Source organism: Danio aesculapii, chromosome 8 (assembly GCF_903798145.1).
Source record: "Danio aesculapii chromosome 8, fDanAes4.1, whole genome shotgun sequence".
Classification (NCBI taxonomy): Eukaryota; Metazoa; Chordata; class Actinopteri; order Cypriniformes; family Danionidae; genus Danio; species Danio aesculapii.
This window is the reverse complement of record NC_079442.1, coordinates 42,045,067-42,065,937: the sequence shown is the minus strand read 5'-3', so window position 1 is coordinate 42,065,937 and position 20,871 is coordinate 42,045,067. Positions and strand designations below refer to the sequence as shown.

The window sequence follows — 20,871 nt, the reverse complement described above, 5'->3', positions numbered from 1 at the left end:
ACTATCTATCTATCTATCTATCTATCTATCTATCTATCTATCTATCTATCTATCTATCTATCTATCTATCTATCTATCTATCTATCTATCTATCTATCTGTCTGTCTGTCTGTCTGTCTGATTGTCTGTCTGTCTGTCTGTCTGTCTGTCTGTCTGTATCTATCATATTATATATTAATGTCCACTGTAAAAATGAAGGGGGCGGGGGAAGAATAAAAAAAAAGACATTATAGCAAAAACGAAAACAGATAAGAAAAGAAACAATAATAAATGTACTTTTATTTTGTTAGGACCGGTATTTTGAAATTGCACGAGCACTGTCAACGCGCGCGCATGCAGTCAGACTAGCCGGACACTTGCATCCTTTCTGTAGTCATGTCAAGGTTAACTATTAAATGTTGTCGTCTGTATCAACTGAGCTTGAGCTCCAGATGGAAATGTTACCAGCAAATCTCCAGACTGTCAACAATGAGCAGTGGACTTGAAGTAGGTGAAGTTAAAACAAACATCTCTGACTGGTTAGCATGAATGTATTGTCAGTCTTTGCCTACACATCGCTTTTAATCAAATAACGTTAGTGTCGTGAATGTCTTTTTTATTACTATTTCAGAGAGTCAAATCGATTATATTACGATGAACATTTTTACTTGGTAGCTTTGTTTACTTGTTGTATTAATACTAAAACCTTGCCTGTTGCATCAAGGTAACGTAAAAGTTGGTTCTGTATTCACACATTCAGACTTTCTCCATTATAATATAATTTCAGAAAAGTATTGTCTGCAAATTCAAAATAGGTAAATCATATTAGCAGCCAATGACTATCAAGTACAACATAAATTAAATACACAGTCAGGTAAATAGTGCTAATGTTGTTTTGAAGTCATACTTTCATGCGATTTCAGACCGAATAATCAAATTAGCATAGTAAACAATATAAATGATCGAATGTACGAATATAAAACCAACTTTACTACTATGCCTGTTGTCCAGCTCTTGTCAATATACTTAATAAACTGCTGAACTGCTGAATATGCTTTATTCAGGATATATGACATGTATTGATTTTTATTTGCTCATAAAAACAACAGTCTGTTTTGTTTCGACCTGTGATTTTAGTCAATAAGTGGTGGTAGGAGTGTTTCTTCAGCCAATATATGTGGAAGACATACACAGGTAATGAGCACAAAGCAATTTGTTTCGTTTTAAATTTCAAAAGTGAGTCTAAAATGTATAAATGATTTGATGTTTGAATATTTTAAAGTGCTTTGATAGGACTCTAAACAAAAGAGACCTTCATTTAAGCGCTCCGCTTGGAGAAGAAAAGGCACTTCACCTCAGGTAAATTTAGTTCACTGAATTTGATCAAGTTTACACATGTGATAATTATAATGCAGGATTTCTCTGGGTTTTAAAATACTGTAATTCACTTTTTTTTACCAATAAAGGCTGTATATTACAGTATTTACTTACTCCCAGGGCCATTTATATTGAAGTTGATATTTAGCCGCACAATGTTTGCATTTCGTAACATGTAGTTTTTATGAGGTGATTTGTTAGCAAAACGCTCAACCCAACCTTGGAGGACCAGGACATACACACATACACTACGGACAATTTAGCTTACCCAATTCACCTACAGCACATGTCTTTGGACTGTGGGTGAAACCGGAGCACTCAGAGGAAACCCACCCGAACACGGGGAGAACATACAAACTCCACACAGAAAATCCAACTGACCCAACCAGGGCTCGAACCAGAGACCCTCTTGCTGTTAGGCAACAGCACTACCCACTGTGCCACCGTGTTGCCTTTAAGGCTATATAAAGGTCTTAAATTAGAGCAGAAATTTGTAGCATAAGAAACTACAACAGATAATACCTTGCCCAATATTTTTTTTGTTTTCCAAAAGGTATATCTAAATCCTTCAATCCTCTAAATTAAACTTGATTTAACTTGAGAAGATGCAAAATGCAAGAGTATAAGTGTGGAAAACAAGATCAAATATCTGTCAGTAATCTTTCTTAGTATTTCCTAGTATTCAAACTTAGACGTGTTGCCAATACAAATCATTTTGTGCTTCCTATATATTTACATTTACACAATATGTATTATTATTTCATATATAAACCATCATAGCATTTTCTTCAACCCTTAACTGTCAGCACACCTTTTGCGTTCAGAATTGAACATGCATATGAAATGCATAGTTTGTGAAGTTCAGTTGCTGACCATTTCTTTTTATTAAATAAATACTGAAAAATTGGGAAGGTGACAATTAAGGGATTATTTGGTCATCAAGAGTATTAAAATATCAAATTCTACAGATACCCTCTAATCATTGGCTCTCATGGCACAATATTTGTGAAATTCACTGTACTTTTATTTTGCAGTTAATATACTGATTTGAGATTTATCATTATGTTTGGTGAAGGATGTTATTTAAAACTTTCATTATAGACAGACAGACAGACAGACATACAAGTAGCTCAAAGTATTTTTGAGACAGACATCATTATAATGCTATATTTTAATACAAGCAGCTATTAGGAAAACCTCTTAGTTTTCCCCATTATTATCACAATACTACTGACATTTTCTTAATTAATGCTATGATTGTTTTGTATAGAGAAATATCAGAGGCCGAATATGAGAGACTTGCAGAAGAGACGCTGGATGCATTAGCAGATTATTTTGAAGATCTCACAGATAAAAACTTCACTGGACTGGACTATGACGTCGTTTTTTCTGTAAGTACATGTCTTCTTATTATCACATCCTTGCAAATTAAATGCCAGTAATGCTTGTAAAAAGTCTAAAAGTCTGTTTTGCCTTGATGTCCAGTAGGGGTCAATATTGGTTTAAAAATTGAAATGTTTTCAATCCATAAAAATTTGAAGTCTGAAATATATTTGAATTATGGGCATTTAAGTTGTTTATTTAGATGATTATTTTGTTAAATATAATAATACTGTCATATAGAATAAAAATAAGGGGGTTGTTGGTTCATTCCAAAATAATAATTTTGTTATAATTTACCTTTTGTGTTGTTTCGAGCCTGTATGAATTACATTTTTACTTTTTGCAGTTGCAGTCAACATCTGTAGAGTCATCCTAATAACAAGTTTAACTTTAAAAAATTTTTGAGGGTTTCCATATTGGCAGTTCATTCCGCTGTGGTGACCTCTGAAATAGAGACTAAGCCGAAGGTGAATGAATGAATGAATGGTTTCCTTATTTTACACCAGACATGCCCAAAGTAGGGCCAGTGGGCCAAAGTTAGCCCATGATAACCTTTGATTTGGCTCACCACCCCATCTGAGAAAAGAGGGAGAATGCCTTCAGGAGAGATCATCATTTCTAATTTACCATAACCTTTTGTTTAATTGTTAAGCTACAAAATACAAAAAAAAAACTAATTGAAATTAAATGTTGTAAAATAATCAGATTTTTAAAAATGTAAATACGGTCACTCGACAGATAGAGTACAATGCACAAGACATCAACGAGCAAAATCAAGGCAAAGCCAGGTGCAGCTTGACTAGAGTATTCAGCATTGAACTCCGTTATGTTGTAAATTGGATTGTTTATGGTTTTATTGTAAGAAATACATTATATATATATAAAAAAAAAAAAAGAAAAAAAAATTATATATATATATATATATATATATATATATATATATATATATATATATATATATATATATATACACACACACACATACATGCATACATACATAATTATTAATATGAGTAAGTTTTTTTATTTAATTACATTAAAAAAAATATTAAAATGATTAAATTAGGAAATTAACTTTAATGTAATACAGTTCAGTATCTTTATCTTCGGCCCACCACCCTCAATCAAGTTTGGTTTTTGGCCCTTCATAAGAAAAAGTTTGAGTTTACTCAATGGCTTTAGTTTTGGTTGTAAATTCTGTCAAATTTACTATGTGATTTCCTGATATGCGATTAGCCCAATGCCTTTACAAACGTAAACATTTTAATTATTTTATATGGAATTCATTTATTTAATCTATTATTATTATTTTTTATTTAAATGATATTAAATCATTACAAATGTTGAGTGGCGCAGTGGGTAGCACAATCGCTTCACAGCAAGAAGGTCGCTAGTTCGAGCCTCGGCTGGGTCAGATGGCATTTCTATTTGGAGTTTGCATTTTGGAGATAGAATTTTGTTCTCCCCGTGTTGGCGTGGGTTTCCTCCAGGTGCTCCGGTCTCCCCCACAAGTCCAAAGACATGCGCTTATAAGTAAATTGGTAAGCTAAATTGGTCTTGGTGTATGTGTGTGAATGAGTGTGTATGGGTGTTTCCCAGTGAGGGGTTAGATTAATAAAGGGTAAAGGTAAAGCCGAAACGAAAATTAATGAATAAATAAATTACAAAAGTTAAAAATGATTCTTGTTTTTATTTGAAGTTACATGATGCGTCATATATCGTGTAACCCATTTGTCTAACCTTCATATCCCCGAGCTTTTTGTGGAACATTGCAATTATATTGTTGCTCTCTAAGGTGAAAACGGCTCTTAAAACATTTATGATGGGATCTTTTCTTCTTTTATAGGAAGAGAGCCCTGTTTGCGTGTTATTGTTGTTGAGTGCTCCTGCACGACTTCACCGCAAAAAATCTATTTGTGCAAGAACTTTGTTGCAGAGAAAAATGCACATCTCCTGCAGGATTTATGAAGGCTACAAACACCCAGAGCTTTTAGCATGTATTGTAAGGCTTAACTAATGCCACTTTCAATCATTTCACTCACACACATGCACATTCACACATATGCACACTCACACATTTATTTGTATGTGTGTGTGTGTGCGTATATGGTTAAAGGCAAAATGATTAACCCTCCTGTGAATATTTTAATCTTTTTCGAATATTTCCCATATAATGTTTAACAGAACAAGGAATTATTCCACAGTAATTCCTATATTTTTTTTCTGGAGAAAGTCTTATTTGTTTTATTTCAGCTAGAATAAAAGCAGTTTTGAATTTTCTAAAACCATTTTAGGGTCTTTATTATTAGCCCCCTTGCGCAATACTTGTTTTCGATTATCCACAAAACAAACCACTGTTATACAGTGACTTGCCTAATTAACCTAGTTAAGCCTTTAGATTCAACAACAAAAAAAAGTTATTAAAACTGTTATGTTTAGAAATTTTGTTGAAATAAAATCTTCATTCCGTTAAACCAAGATTATACAGAGGGCTGATCATTCAGGAGGGTTAATAATTCTGACTTCATACAAATATTTTTGATTTGCAAATATCTTACCCGTGCCAGTGAAAGATTAAGTCTATGCACTGGTTCCATTAGGCATCTGGCGGGTGGCCAGCAGTCCCTGCCGACAGATTGATTGGTCATTCACACTCCTCGCTCTCCTCTGGCTGGATAAATGTCAGCCGGTGAGCCTCTTGTCAGCTACTTTTGTCAGAGAGCCCAGTTTTTACTCCTCTCCATCCACCTTTTTCCACACGACTAGTTCTGTTTCTTTTTGTGAACAATTCTTTTTATTATTTCAGTTTTTGTTTAATATAAAAAGCATACAGCATAGGACTGTATCGTAAAACAACCCCGAATCAACACCCCCCCCACCCAGGTAGACTTGTTCTATAATAACAGAAGGTAAAAGATTGCTGTTGAAAAAAAAACAAGAATAATGCTAAGCCAAATAAAGAGCAGAAGTTAGGTAAGATTTGACAATATCAAAAACTATAATCCAGGACTTAACAGTTTATGACTGAGCTCCATGTGTGCGGGCTGTTGAAAATTCCATACAAATAATGTCCAGCAAAGATAAGCACCATTGACGTCTACTCATAATATGAGGAGGGATCCAGCAACAGACCAAAATTTTCTTAGCAGCTGTGAAGGCAGCTAAATGTACGGTCTTTTGTTGCATTGAGAGTGACATGTTAGAAAAATCATTTAGAAAAAAATTAAAGCATACTGGAGTATGAGCCAGCTGAGACCAAAAAAATTAAGGACATTCCCAATAATAATAATTAAAAATAAATTACAATCTGGGGAAGGTGATAAATGCATATAAAATCATTTTAAAAGAGATAAATAGAGTCTATGTAATAGTTTACGATGTATCATTTGATGATTTGGATTTTTTTTGAGGAGGGACTAGTATTGTGTCTCAAATAATGGCTTGCTCTTCCAGTTTGAGAAACTTCCATTCAAAAGAACTGAAATAGGCAGTTTTAAATTATAGGATTGTGCTACAAATAATCCATAATAATTTGAAAACTGAAAATAGTGTTGCACTTGATATTTTAACCTGACATTAGCATATCTGTGGCCAAAGTCCTACAAGTAAATGTGTATGGTATATTTACTGTATATAAATCATCTTTGTTAAGGATTTTTCATATTCGTGGTGAGTGCTATTTGTCATCTGTGATGTTTTATAATTGTGGGTTTAAAGATTAAGCAATTTGACATTATCAAGTACGTCACTCAATTTGTAAAAAAAATAAATAAATAAAAATTCTTGAGAGTCAAAAAAGCTTTCACAGTGGGATGAAATGCGTTACAATACAATTAGATTTAAATATAATAACAAAAAAGTTAAGTGAAAAATATACCTGTATAGATAAATATAAGGTTTCATATTTGCATGATGTGGTTAAATAAGGGTTAACTGTATATTGTATTAAAATATATAAATAAATAAATACATATAATATATGCAGTGGGTGCGGAAAGTATCCAGACTCCTTCAATTTTTCACTCTTTGTATTATTGCAGCCATTTGCTAAAATCATTTAAGTTCATTTTTTCCCTCATTAATGTGCACACAGCACCCCATATTGACAGAAAAAGACAGCATTGTGGATATTTTTGCAGATTTATTAAAAAAGTATTTCAGACTCTTTGCTCAGTATTTAGTAGAAGCAGCCTTTTGATCTAATACAGTCATGAGACTTTTTGGGAAAGATGCTTTTCACACCTGTATTTGTGGATCCTCTGCCATTCCTTCTTGCAGATCTTCTCCAGTTCTGTCAGGTTGGATGGTAAACCTTGGTGAACAGCAATTTTTAGGTTTTTTTAGAGATGCTCCATTGGGTTTAAGTCAGGGATCTGGCTGGGCCACTCTAGAACAGTCACAGAGTTGTTGTGAAGCTACTACTCCGTGTGCTTAGGGTCATTGTCTTGTTGGAAGTCTGAGGTCCTGAGCAGTTAAAAGTTAAAAAGAGTTAAAAAGTTATATCTTTTTCTGTCAATACGGGGTGCTGTGTACAATGAGGAAAAAATACGTAAATGATTTTAGCAAATGGCTGCAACATAACAAAGAGTAAAAAGTCTAAGGGGGTCTGAATACTTTCCGTCTCCCCTAAGTAATATCACATAAACCAAAGCACTAATTTTTCAATAGTCAGTGCTCACTTGTGATTGGAAATGTAATATTGATTTTATACAACAGTTTAACAACCAAGTTGGGACTAAATTAGGTTTTCTACACAATACAGTCTGTTTTTCTTCTGATTTGCCAATGACAAATAGTTCTAAACAAAGCCTGAGATGAATCTGTTTTTGAACAAAGCAGTTGAGTGAGTGATTCAATAACTCGTTCATGCTACCTTGAATGAATGATCCAATGAATCACTCCCACAAAGACTTAATCTATTATGATATTTAATTATAAAAAAGAAACTCTGGGTATTCTGCCTGTCAGTGGCACTGTTTCAATGTTAGATCCACAGACTGAGTGTCTCCTACGATTACATGTGTGTAAATTTCTTAACAGAGTGGAGTGCTGACAGTGAAAGTGGGCTCAGACCATGGGACATACGTTATCAACAAGCAGACCCCCAACCGACAGATATGGCTCTCATCGCCAACAAGGTTAGACAGTCGTTTAATGAAGTTTTTATGTTATGCTTAACTCTGTTTACATGTTTTTGTGTAGGACATATTGACCATTGAAATTTCTTGCTAATATGCTTTGTACATTATTTGCCGTGTTACACCTGGCATTGAAATGCATTTTGAAAATATTGAAAAGAAAATATATTAATGCATTTACAGTTTTCCATTTACACCAAGGGTTTTAATCTGCCTCAGTTGTCCACTACTTTCATTTTATAAGCTGGCTTTCCATTACCTTGGGTTAATGCTCATTTTAAAGTGTTTCATGAGAAACAAGTGATTAAAATGCCAAATTTTGAAGCGAGTTTTAACACTTGAGGTGCTTTTGTACTTGTTCAAAATGGGTAAATGCGAATAATGGGTGATAGAAACGCATTTGCAGAAAATACATTAAACCCATTAGCTTTAATATTGCACTGTTTACTGTTGGTTACTAGGTTTCCAATACTACAGTCAGTTGCTATTTTTTAGTCCGATATGACTTGGTACTATACTCTCATTCCAGTGTAATAATCAAGGAACTTGCTGCTGCAGCAGGCACAATGATGTTATGCAGTGCCTGACAGTCCTGTAACCATGGAGACGTGTCAGAATTAAGTCAGCCCTATTTTCTGTTGGGGGCAGCACGGTGGCTTAGTGGTTACCACTGTCGCCTCACAACAACAAGGTCGCTGCTTCGAATCCTGGCTGGGCCAGTTGATATTTCTGTGTGGAGTTTGTATGTTCTCCCCGTTTTTCCTTGGGTTTCCTCCAGGTTTCCCCAAAAAACCAAAGACATGGGCTATAGGTGAATTGGATAAAATAAATAAACTGTAGTGTACGAGTGCGAGAGTGTATGGATGTTTCCCAGTATTGGGTTGCAGCTGAAAGGGCATCTGCTGCGTTAAACATATTCTAGAATAGTTGGCGGTTCATTGGTTTAAAATGAATGAATGAATGTATTTTCCATTGGTTTAGTACACATGATAACTATCAAAGAGCTTTAAATAAGAAATTGATTGAAAGTCTATGCTAATGATCTATACTATGCTAAACTAAGCTAAAAGTGCTCTTGCCAGATCAGCTGAATGGATTAAAAATAGTAAAACTCAACTGTTTAACTCTAGGGATATTGTAAAATAAGAATATTTTCAAAAACAAGTGAAGTGTTTAAGTTTTTTTTTTTTTTTTTTTTTTTAACTGTACAATGTTTTAATTGTGCAAGCTTATTATTTCACAATATTAAATGGAAAATCAGAAAAAAATACATACACCAATCTATAGATCCTCCCGTATCATAAAAGTGGTCAAAAGAGATTTAAATCCCAGGTGTAAATGGCACTTTGTCTTGTGCAAAATGCATCTTAAATTTCAAAAACATGGCATTAGTGTCTTTAGCTGAATGGCAATGCTAATGCTAGTTCTTGCATTTAATTTAAGCAGTTTGATATATTCAGTATTCCGCTTCTTTCTGAATGTTTCTTTTCTCAGTGGGCCGAAGCGTTATGATTGGACGGGCGAGCGATGGGTTTACACACACGACGCAGTGCCATTGCATAGTCTGCTCTCCAAAGAGTTGTCTATCATCTTCAAAACAAATATAGACCTGTCGCATCTCATCCATTCATGATGAGGACAATGTGAAGAACAGACACTGCTATTGATCCTTTCCACACCTGTTTATTCTTGGGATTTCCTTGGTGAGCATGTTAGTGTATATTTAGTGCTCAGGAAATTTATTGGACATTATATTTGTATGCCGTTTCTTTCATGAGGATCTATAAAAAACACCAAACAAAGTTTAGACTGGATTTTTAGATTGGATAAATAGTAGGTTTGATTTATTTGATTTTTTTGTCAAACTTGAACAAACAGCAAAAATCCTTTTTTGAGTGAACAAGCTACTTCTTTAAAATGAAAAAAAGGAGTGCACAATTCTTGAGGTTATTTAGGACAATTTAATCAATATATTTTTTATTTTCACATCAACAATTTACAGAATCATTCACTGTAAAAAGTGATTAGTTACTTAAAGTGAGTAAACCAAATGCCTTAAAAACAACAGGTTGTCTTTACAAACATAATGTCAGTAAACCCATTGTAACTTGGAACTGTTATGTTGTTATTATGCTAATTGTACTCGCTTTTTAAAGTCAGCTATTTCCTTTTTACGGTGTCAGACTATTTCAGCATGTATGTTTTAAAATAATTACTGTAATTATTACAATATTGCATATTTGGTGCTTCATTAAGCTTATAAAATCTACAATTATAGTCTGTACTGAATTTAGAAGATATGCTGGAGTCTGAAAGAGCAGATTTATTTTAGTTATTGTATGTAATTTCGCTAGATACAGAAAAGCTGGGAAAAAAACAAATATATTGAAGGTGTATTGAAAAAAAGTGACTTGTTTATTGTTATTTTTTGACAAAGTGAGTACACTTTGCATAATTATAAAAATTAATTCAACCTAACAGTTCCAAGTTACATATGGTTTATTTAAATTATTTTTGTAAAGTCAACTTGTTGCTTTTAAGGCAATTGGTTTACTCGCTTTAAGTACCTAATCACTTTTTACAGTGTTTCAGTATACATGTAAACTTTTTTGGGACAACTTAACTGTTTCATGTTCGATTCACTTAAATTAATCAATTCAATTAAGTTAAATTAATCGATTTGTGTTGGGACAACCTGAATGAAATATGTGGAACCATGCATTTTTTACAGTGTATGCCATAGGTCTCAAACTCAATTCCTGGAGGGCCACAGCTCTGCACAGTTTGGCTGCAACCCTATTCTAACACAGCTGATCCAGTAGAGTTGTCTTGAACACCTTGATTAGCTGGATCAGGTTTGTCGGATTAGGGCTGGAGCAAAACTGTGCAGAGCTGCGGCCCTCCATGAATTGAGTTTGAGACCTATGCAGTTCTAGACAATTCCGTCATATTGTCCCAACACAAATCGATTAAGTTAACTTTATAGTTTATACAAATTTAAGTAGATTACACATAAAACAACTGAGTTGTCTCAAAAAAAAGTCAAGAATTGTGTTTCAGCTCATTTTAAATAAGTTATTTGAACAAAAAGCAAAAATAATTTCTTGAGTGTAAGCTTGACCTACAAATTGGCCAAAGAGGTAAAAAAAACAAAGCGTAGACCTCGGATAAACAGTAGTTTATTTGTCTGCATCAAACTTGTGCACAATTCTGAGCTTTAAATGCACTCAGGACAGCAGAAAAGTGCTCTCATGGTCAAATCCCTGTGAATGAACCTGGTTAGATTAAAACCAGATTAAAGAGATCACATTTAATGGCTCTTAAAGCAGCCGAATAAGACAAATGGGCACAGATTGTATTTTTTTGGAAGCTGTATTTATGCACCCCTGAACTAGAAAAGGAGTGGATTATGACGGACAGATGGAGAAGTTCTTCCTCTAAAAGCCTCTGGACTTTATTTAAGAATTATCTGTAAATAATGGCATCGGCTCTCTGGTTAAATTCCTCAGAGCTTTACTGCTGCCACCCTCACATGATGTAAAAATACCAGCCTAATATATCAGCAACCCACCCTTTTGTTAAAGCCATGTCATTAATGCATCATAGTCGATCATTACGCCTCAGACGCCTCTTAAAGTAATAGTCCATATATCGCAATATTAAGTTGACACGTTGTCTGTGCAGATGTTGAAATTTGAGATGGATTGTACTGAAATGAATCATTTGATGTCTTAATTCGGGTTGCATGTGATGGAGACAATGGCACATCTGATGTTTTTGTCCATTGATGCATATGTAAATGTAATGGTAAATAAATTAGAATGTCATTTTATTTCCATTGTACACATGGTTTAAGTAAATTTTTTTAAATATAATAAACGTTTAAAATATATATTATTAATATATTAATAATTGCTTTTTAATAACAAGATAACACTTCTAATAATAATAATATTTTAAATATAAACAAACATTGTGTATTCTAAATAATAATTGCTTTTTAATATATTAAACGTATAAAATATTTATTATTAATAGATTAATAATTGCTTTTTAATAGTAGATAGATAACACTAATAGATAACACTTTTAATACTAGTTTAATAATGAACAAACATTGTGTATTTTAATAATTTAATTGCTTTTTAATATATTAAACGTATATAATTTAAGTTTTCTTAAACCAAAACCATGAATCATACTAAAGCTATTTTTATATTATATTTAATATATTATATTTTATATTCATAAATCATACTATTATTTTAATATTATGTTTGATATATTTATATTATATTTTATTTTCATTCTAATATTATTTTGTAATTCTAATGCTAATATTCAGTGTGTAATATGGTACGTTTTTTTTAAGTTTACTTATTATTATTATTATTATTATTATTATTATTAACATGTTATCTATATTATGGTTTTAATAAGTTTGATTAGATTTTTAGTTCAAGGATTTTTTAATATATATTATACATTTTATAATGACTAAAAGGTAATAAAATCTGATTTGTTATACATTCACATTTTTTTATTTTATATTGTCTTATTTACTTATTTTTTTTATTATAATATACTGTTTTATAGAAAGGTTTGGGCCCCCCTCTGTGGCTGCATAATAATGTGCTCTTTCTTTAAGAGAAGATAACAGTGATATGCCATTATTTTTCTAGAGAAAACTCGATAATGTCATGTTTTTCCAGACAGAAATCCGTAATGTAGCAGTATTGAGATATGTGAAATTAAATTAAAACTGAAAAATAGGCCATGCAAAAGTTTGGGCACCCTTCTCTTTTGTGTGGAGTTCAAATCCTGTAGTCAATTAATGCTGACTGATTACAACACAAAATTGATTTGAGTGAAGCTGTGGTCACACTGCACTTTTCTCCCCATAGACTTCCATTCATTCGCACACAAATGCTTCAAACCGGAAATGCAAGCTCGTGCAACAAGTTTGCAGCATTGGAAAGTTCAAACTTGGTAAACTTGGACCTGCGAAATCCCATCACGTGATTGCGTGAGACCAATCAAAGATCAAAAATTTTAAATATGGACCGCTTGCTCGCTTTTTTTTTTAATGTCTAATCATCTTGTTTAATCCCGGCCCTTGTCGCAGCGCTGTACTACAGAACTACTTAAGATAGCTGATTGCTACTTGTGCTTTTCCTTATTGTGAACCAGAAAGGAGCAACATGGGAACCTCAAAAGAACTTCATAATGACATAAAAACTAAGATAATTCATCAACATGAATTAATGGAGAAGCATGCAAAAAGCTATCACAAAGGTTTAAAGCAGGGGTGTCCAAACTCGGTCCTGAAGGGCCGGGGTCCTGCATAGGTTAGCTCCGACTTCCTTCAACACACCTATCTGGAAGTTTCTAGTATACCTAGAAAGAGCTTGATTAGCTGGTTCAGGTGTGTTTAACTGGAGTGGGAACTAATTATGCAGGGCACCGACCCTCCAGGACTGAGTTTGGACACCCCTGGTTTAAAGGCTGTATCTCTTCAGTCAGAAATATAGTAAGAAAATGGAAAGCCACAGGAACAGTTCTTGTGAAGGAAAGATGTGGTATATCCAAACTAAATTGCTGATTTGAAAGGCCAGCAGACTATCACTTACATTTCTGAAATTTATCAGGGGTGCCCAAACTTTTGCATAAAACTGTATACATGTTAATAATATTTGAATGCATAAATATTGTTATTATTAAGAAGAACAATGCTATTAGTATGCTTTAATTAGATTTATTTTTTATGTGTATTTTTAATAACATCTTATAACTATATTAGTTGTTCCATCTTGATATGAAACTTGCTTCACTTGATATCTGCCCATGTGTTGTAAATGATTTCAGTGTTATGCTTTGATGTGAAGATTCAAGACCAATTACTTGGAGATGAGGTCTCTCTCAGTAATTGCACCAGCTGCTTTTAAATCTTCGTGAAGCCGCAAGTCTCTCTCTGTCTTTGAGCTAAAGGGTTCTTTAAGATGCCAGATTATTCCCATTTCCAATAGCACCTAATTATGGTACGAGCAGCCGTTCAATCAGATGATAAACGCTTCAAGCATCTTGTCTCTTTTTGTCCAGACATGAATATGCAAATGTCTATTATAAAGCTCGGCTCGCAGGCCCAAAAATAGCATCACGTTTCCATGGGAACATGGATTTATCACTGAACGCTGATGTCAATTGAGTGCTTTTGCTCCAAACAAGCAAGATTCACTGAGCTCATTCACATTTTACTGTCATTCGCTGCTGGACGTCTGACATCAGGAGGAGATCGTCTAATGTAAACATTCAGGAATCCCATGAAATCATGCGGCTAAAAATACAATGCAACTTGCAGAAATTAACTGGCATGGTCTGAAAAATGCTTCAAAACACATGATGATGCAAGGATGATTTTTTTGCATTGCTCATTGTGGATTTAAGGTTGTAGAGAAGAAGAAAAAAGGGACTGTTCTTCAATTCTCAGGTGAGTCTTTTACTTTTTTTCTTGCTTCATTCACTCAGCACCAGTGCTTTGAGTCAAAGGAAAGGCCGGATGCTCTTCAGATGACTCAACTCTACTGTGTGGAGATCATGTGGGCTGTTTGCAATTAATTCCACATCAAACGAGACTGTTTAATTAGAATTTGTCAGATGGCAATCGCCACAAGTTGTCTGAACTCCAGCTGTAAATCTGTAGGTCTTGGTTCTTTGTTGCAAGCGTTCGTTATTACAGTAGTAAATTTTTTTTGATTTCAGTACTAGTTTTAAATTAGCTGTAAATGAATAAATGAATGATAATTTAATGAATAAATGTAATATGTGTATTTATACAACAGTTCTGTCTGGTTCTTGAATCTGATTGGCTGATAGCTGCGCCATATTCTGCCAGTAACAGCAATCAACCACAGTGTTGCCAATTTAGCAATTTTGTTGCTAGATTTAGCAACTTTTTCCAAAAAGCACCTAGCAACAAATTTAGCAATTTCTAACATTCATTTGGCTTGTTACGTTTTTAAGATGTTTTAGTGGGATGCTGTAACATTTAAGTGAGACAGGTGTAATGTGTGCGACAGATCAAGGATGAGGCAGGAATCAATTCTCCATTTAAAGCTTTTTACTCAATAGTTGAAAATTATAATACAATAATTGGAGAGGAAAAAGAAAGAAATAAACATTTATAATTATCTTTAAACAAAAACAACGAGTGTAAGCCAAATCAAAGAAATTAACAAAACAAAACAATCCTTAAAACTAAAGTCTAAACTAGGCGTCAAAAATAAATACAAATAAACACCGAAATCTTCAGTGTGTACGACACCCGAACTAAACTAATTAAAGCTACAAAACTCAAAATACACAACTGGCAAAACACTCAAACTAATCTAACAAAACATCAATCTAAACTAAAACAAACCGGATGAAACGGTCAAAGCTTAGTTTAGAACCACACAACAACCATCACATTATGTTACTTAAAGACAACGAAGTTCAACAAGCAAACTCGAATTACCACAGTAAACTGAGATAATAAATCACTAAACAGCCGAAGCATAGCACAATCAAATTGCGTGGAGCACAAATGGTATACGCCGAAGCAGAGCGCACATCACACGCTGGTCTGTCGGGGCTTTAAATCCTTGCGGCTCGTCCTGGGATTGGTGGAACCGACTTCGACATACTGATGATGAACAGAATGGTCAACCAGTAAGAAACCTAAAGACTAATCAAGCAGAGAGGAGGGTAAAAAAATAGACAAAGAAAATATCAAACATAACATGGCTACTTTTAGCAATTTATAAAAAGTGACTCAAAAGAGCAGTGGCTGCAGGCTTTACTCAGTAAATTGCTAGCTCAGATTGTTTTTCATAACTGTTAATTTACTGATATTTGTTTGCATGTATAATTGGTAATTTAGGTAGCAATAAATTCCAATAGTGCTATAATTTGTTGTCACTTTCACAAATGTGTTCATTTCACAAGTTAAAAAGAGTAAGTACACAAACTGTGATTGTGAAAAGAATGTAGCTCTTCATTATCAGTGTTATATTTTAAAACAAAAAATTCTTATCAAAAAGTGTTTGTATTACTTTTACAAATAGTCAACTATATTTTTCAATATACAAATCTAAATGGACATTAGGGAGGGGCGATATGACCTAAAATTAATATCACGGTATTTTTCATCTTTTGAACGGTGACGGTATAATATCACGGTATTACTTTCAATAGCAAAATAATATACATCTCAATGAAGAACGGACAAAAGAAAGTCTCACTTCTATCGCTCTTTAAAAGTTTTGGTTTGGTTCATTGTAAATGCTCAGTCTCGTTATGAACTGATCTTCATTTCTCTGTGTTGGTGGAATAAAGCAGGCGAGTCAGCCGCACCAATTTATGAGCAGACAGAGCAGGATTCTCATGATGACCACCTGCGCAATTCCGCTCTTTGTTATGAGCTGTTGTTTCAGTGTAAACTTAGTAAAGGTGAGTTTCTTTGGAGATGATGTGTACAGTGTTAGATTTTATATTTTTAGCGGACATTTGCGCTGAACACGCGGTGAATGCAACGCATCGAGATTCGGGCACCTTCTCTGAAAACACTCGATTGATCTCAGCTGGTGGATCAACATTTACCTCATGTCATGATCGCTGTCATCTGCGCCATTATTATTATTATTATTATAACTTTAGGTGAGGTTTCAGGATTGTGTAGAAAAACAGAATAAACTAAATAAAAGGAATAAAAGGCCTGCCCTGAGTATTTTCCACTTAAATTACAAATTTAGATTACAAAACGAAAACACTTTTTTTTTCATCCTTTTTATAACCAGCATAGGCTGTTATTATTTTAAGCTTATTTTAATAAAGCAGACCTACTAACTCAAATCAATCGATCCACAGAAAATAAGCATTTTTAACGCACCGCTGTAATTTCTATATATCCCAGTCCCTTTATCAACATTTTTAATACAAGTCATTATTTTAAAGATTATGACTTGAGAATATGATTTTACCTCAGCGCTGCACTTTTCTCCTTCCCCCTCGCGCTGAGTTCAGGTGACGGAGTGTTGTGAAGTAGTTAAACTCTCCTCAGTTTAATTTACAGTGTCAAACTGGCACAGGAATATCAGTATATTAATATTGGCTTCAATATTCAGTTTCGAATATGGAATCTTTGTTAACTGTATAATCAAAATTAAAAGAGCAGCCTATTCGAAATATTCGAAACTGAATATTTCACTTTTATTTTATTTATATTACGATTGTATTTAACAGACCAGTTTGTGTTTTGGCCGCAGCATATAGCGGACCCTGAGGCACATCGCTTCACCTCAAAGTTTATTAGTTATTCTTGTTTTTTTTGTAAACTGACCGACAAAAACTAAGGTACAAATTGTACAAAACAAAATTCGTTCAAAGAATATTTTTCTGCCGACGAAAATATCTGAATTGTATATTTTTTGTGCGTCTCCATCCGCTACACAACTGCAGTGTTTGTTTCGCTCCACGGAAAAAAAAGGATTTAATTAATGCTCCACTGTAATTGCTACACAAACCCCTGTGATATATTAGCTACATTTTTTTATAAATGTCTTTACACAAAATTATTATATGCTATAGCCTATAGCCTACTTTAAATAAGTAAAAATATTTGCGATTGTTGACTCATCACCGGTCGCAGCATGCGCGTCTGTTTATAGCTTCTGTAAAAAAAGACCCACATTTGACTAGCATTTTAGCAAAGCCTATATTAATATACTGATATTCCTGTGCCAGTTTGACACTGTAAATTAAACTGAGGAGAGTTTAACTACTTCACAACACTCCGTCACCTGAACTCAGTGGGAGGGCGAAGGAGAAAAGTGCAGTGCTGAGGTAAAATCATATTCTCAAGTCATATTCTTTAAAATAATGACTTGTATTAAAAATGTTGATAAAGGGACTGGGATATAGAAATTACAGCGGTGCGTTAAAAATGCTTATTTTTATATATCTGCGCGGTTAACCGACATACCGCATGATTTCTTCCATTACCGTCACAGCCCTAATTCAGACACAAAAATGCTCCCAAATATATTATGAGGGCGCATAGATTAAATTTCGGGCGCTCATGCGACCAAAATGGTTGCAATTTCGAGCCCTGTAGTATAAGGACATGTATTCAGACCACAACTAAATGTTTGAAGAGAATTGATTGCCTTATTATTTAGAATTAGCTATTATTGATGTAAATGCAGCCGTTCAAGGCGCATAATTGATTTATACCGGTATTGACGGTATTAGAAAATCCATGTCGTGGCGCAATGTCACACCGTGATGACTATGACACCGGTGTACCGCCCACCCCTAATGGACATATTTCAAATAATGTTTTTGCTGAGATGGCCAGTCAATTTGAGAAAACATTATTTTGTATACTACATAAAGATGTAGTTTTGAGTTGCGATTACGCAATAACATCATCACGCAAAGTTATATGTTAATAAGAACCTATTTATTGTGCATCTGGATGTAATGTTTTAATCTAATATAATAAACGGCGCCTCAGAGAGTAGACATGACTGGCTTACGCTTGTCAGATACTGTGTGATGACGTCACACACTCATTTGCATATCAGTGATTTGCATAACAATTAGCTACTTTTTGGGCAGGCTTTAGCTACTTTTCATTGGAAATAGTTGGCAACACTGCTCAACCAGCTTCTTAAACCTTCACTCTTGTGTATTACTCCGCCCACAAACAGCGACAAGCAGCGGACACTACAGTTTGACAAATATTGCTGCTCTTGGGCAACGTAATGTACTTTTGAGGCTTTTGAGTCAAGAATGTAGTTGTTTAGATTGCAACTGTAGTTTATTTATAAGTATAGGAGTGTTTCCTCTAGGATTTTTTTCCAGCTGGGTCTGCAGACCTTTTACACAAATCTACCAACTATCTATGGTGTTATTTCAATGACAAATGGAGAAATGTCGTAAGCACAATATTACAACTCGAGATCGCATTTACGCCGATTTCCTTTGCTTGTGCACGAAACCTCTTTGATGAATTTTGGTGTGGCGCCCCGCCATGGAAAAATGAATGTAGCGGAAACCATGTATAGTGCCTATTTTAAAGGGCACCTAGGTTAGCCCTTTTTTTCAGATTTAATATAAGTCTTTTGTGTCTCCAGAAAGTGTCTGTAAAGTTTCAGCTCAAAACACCCATCAGATTTTTTATTATAGCTTTTATTAAATTCCTATTTATACATTTTTTCACTGGGTGGCTGTTTTGGTGTACTGCTTCTTTAAGGCTAGTCCTCCCCGCCCACCGTTTCTACTTGCCTTTCTGCGTGCCTTAATTTCCTCCTTCGGCAGCGTCAGACAACAGACAGACTTAAAGGAAGCAGATCTCACGTAGCATATGTGAGAAATACTACAGTAAGAACTTTACCAATTAGTATTTACTGTGCAGTTGCATGGCAGAGTAACACAAAGTTCACGCGCACACACACTCACACACCGCAGTAGACACACACACAGACACGCACACAGACAGACAGAGCGCCCGTTTAGCTTTGCACTCTTTTTGCACGCAAATGTGACAGGATACAGGTTAATCTCCACTGCTGTATGGATATCTGTTATGTTAATGTACAAAATAAACCTGAATTAACGTCCACAAACCGGGACTGAAGCGTCTTCCTTTATAATTGTTCTGAGACACGGCTGTGCTGATGAAGTAAAGTTAAGCTAAATCGCTGAAATTCATTACACACATGCACTGTTATAAAACATTTTAAACTTGTAAAACTCACTCTTGATCACATTTGATGATGATTGATGATCCTAACGAACTGAACAGACCTTTTATTCCTAGTTGCTTTGCGCTCGTCCTCTCTTGTTTATATGATTATACACGTGACTACCGGGACATGTTAATACATGCAGCTGTCAATCAATATTGGTGGGCGGGGGGACCGCACTCCTACGTAAAGTTGCGGTCGATCTGAAAACTGCTCCAATTGGTCCACCGCTTTTTATGTTGCTAAATTGAAAAAAAAGGACTGGGTGTGCTTATTTCACCACAATATGACAGTCTATACACCATACATGCACATATGTCTGTCCAAACAGCTTGAAAAGTAGATTTTTCACCATAGGTGCCCTTTAAAATATTTATCATTTCTGAGAGACAGCACGTCGGCGGCCATTAGCCTGTCTTTGAACAAAGACTGTTGACCCACAAGATGGCGACGGAGTACGCATAATAAGCCCTTAGAGGAGGAGTTTTAAACTACAGCTGATCAAATCATTAATAAACAGGTAAATGACTTTCTAAGTTGATCTCTCTCTTTTGTATGTTGTAAAGCTGTATTTATACCATAGTAATATTGTGATCTCCCGAAGGGAATTCTGTAATATCAAGATTTTAATTGTTGTCTGATTTATTGAAGCTTGTTTTACCCTTCATAATTAAGAGCTTTTTTCTGTCTCACAGTTGTGACATGATGTTATTACCAGGGTGTCCGCTGGGTCTTAAAAAGTCTTAAAATATCTTTAATATTAAAAACTAAATTTTAGGCCTTAAAAAGTCTTTATTCACTGAAATATTGTGTTGTGTTGTCTAAGTAAAGCTACTCAATTGGGCCGACATCCATCCAATCATCAACAATGCATCTTAATAAAACCTTATTTGTTTATATTTAAGTTTTTATTGCAGAGATACAATTCACAACAGCTGTTAGACATTTTTACAGCAAATTCCCCAAATTAAATTCCCTAATCAGAAAAAATAAAACTAAAAAGATTACACGATTCCTCATAATAATACCAGGCCATTAGAAAAAAATCTTAACCGTGAATAAGTCTAAATTTCATTCTTAATGGTCTCAAAAATTCTTAAATTTGACTTGATGAAACCTGCAGAAACCCTAAATCACACATTAGATTTTTAGATACGGTCTCAATTATGAGAGAAATACAATGATTTAATGGTATAAATACATTCTGA

General features: G+C 34.3%; 1 protein-coding gene across 1 annotated transcript; it reads left to right on the top strand.

The window, feature by feature from the left end:
* Nucleotides 1-319: 319 nt before the first annotated feature.
* On the top strand, nucleotides 320-11,709 carry fxn (frataxin). The gene is made up of 6 exons (XM_056464437.1): nucleotides 320-486; nucleotides 1,117-1,173; nucleotides 1,262-1,338; nucleotides 2,627-2,747; nucleotides 7,780-7,877; nucleotides 9,372-11,709. The coding sequence occupies exons 1-6, from the start codon at nucleotides 376-378 to the stop codon at nucleotides 9,508-9,510; spliced, it is 603 nt and encodes a 200-aa protein (XP_056320412.1). The 5' UTR covers nucleotides 320-375; the 3' UTR covers nucleotides 9,511-11,709.
* The last annotated feature ends 9,162 nt before the right edge of the window (nucleotides 11,710-20,871 follow it).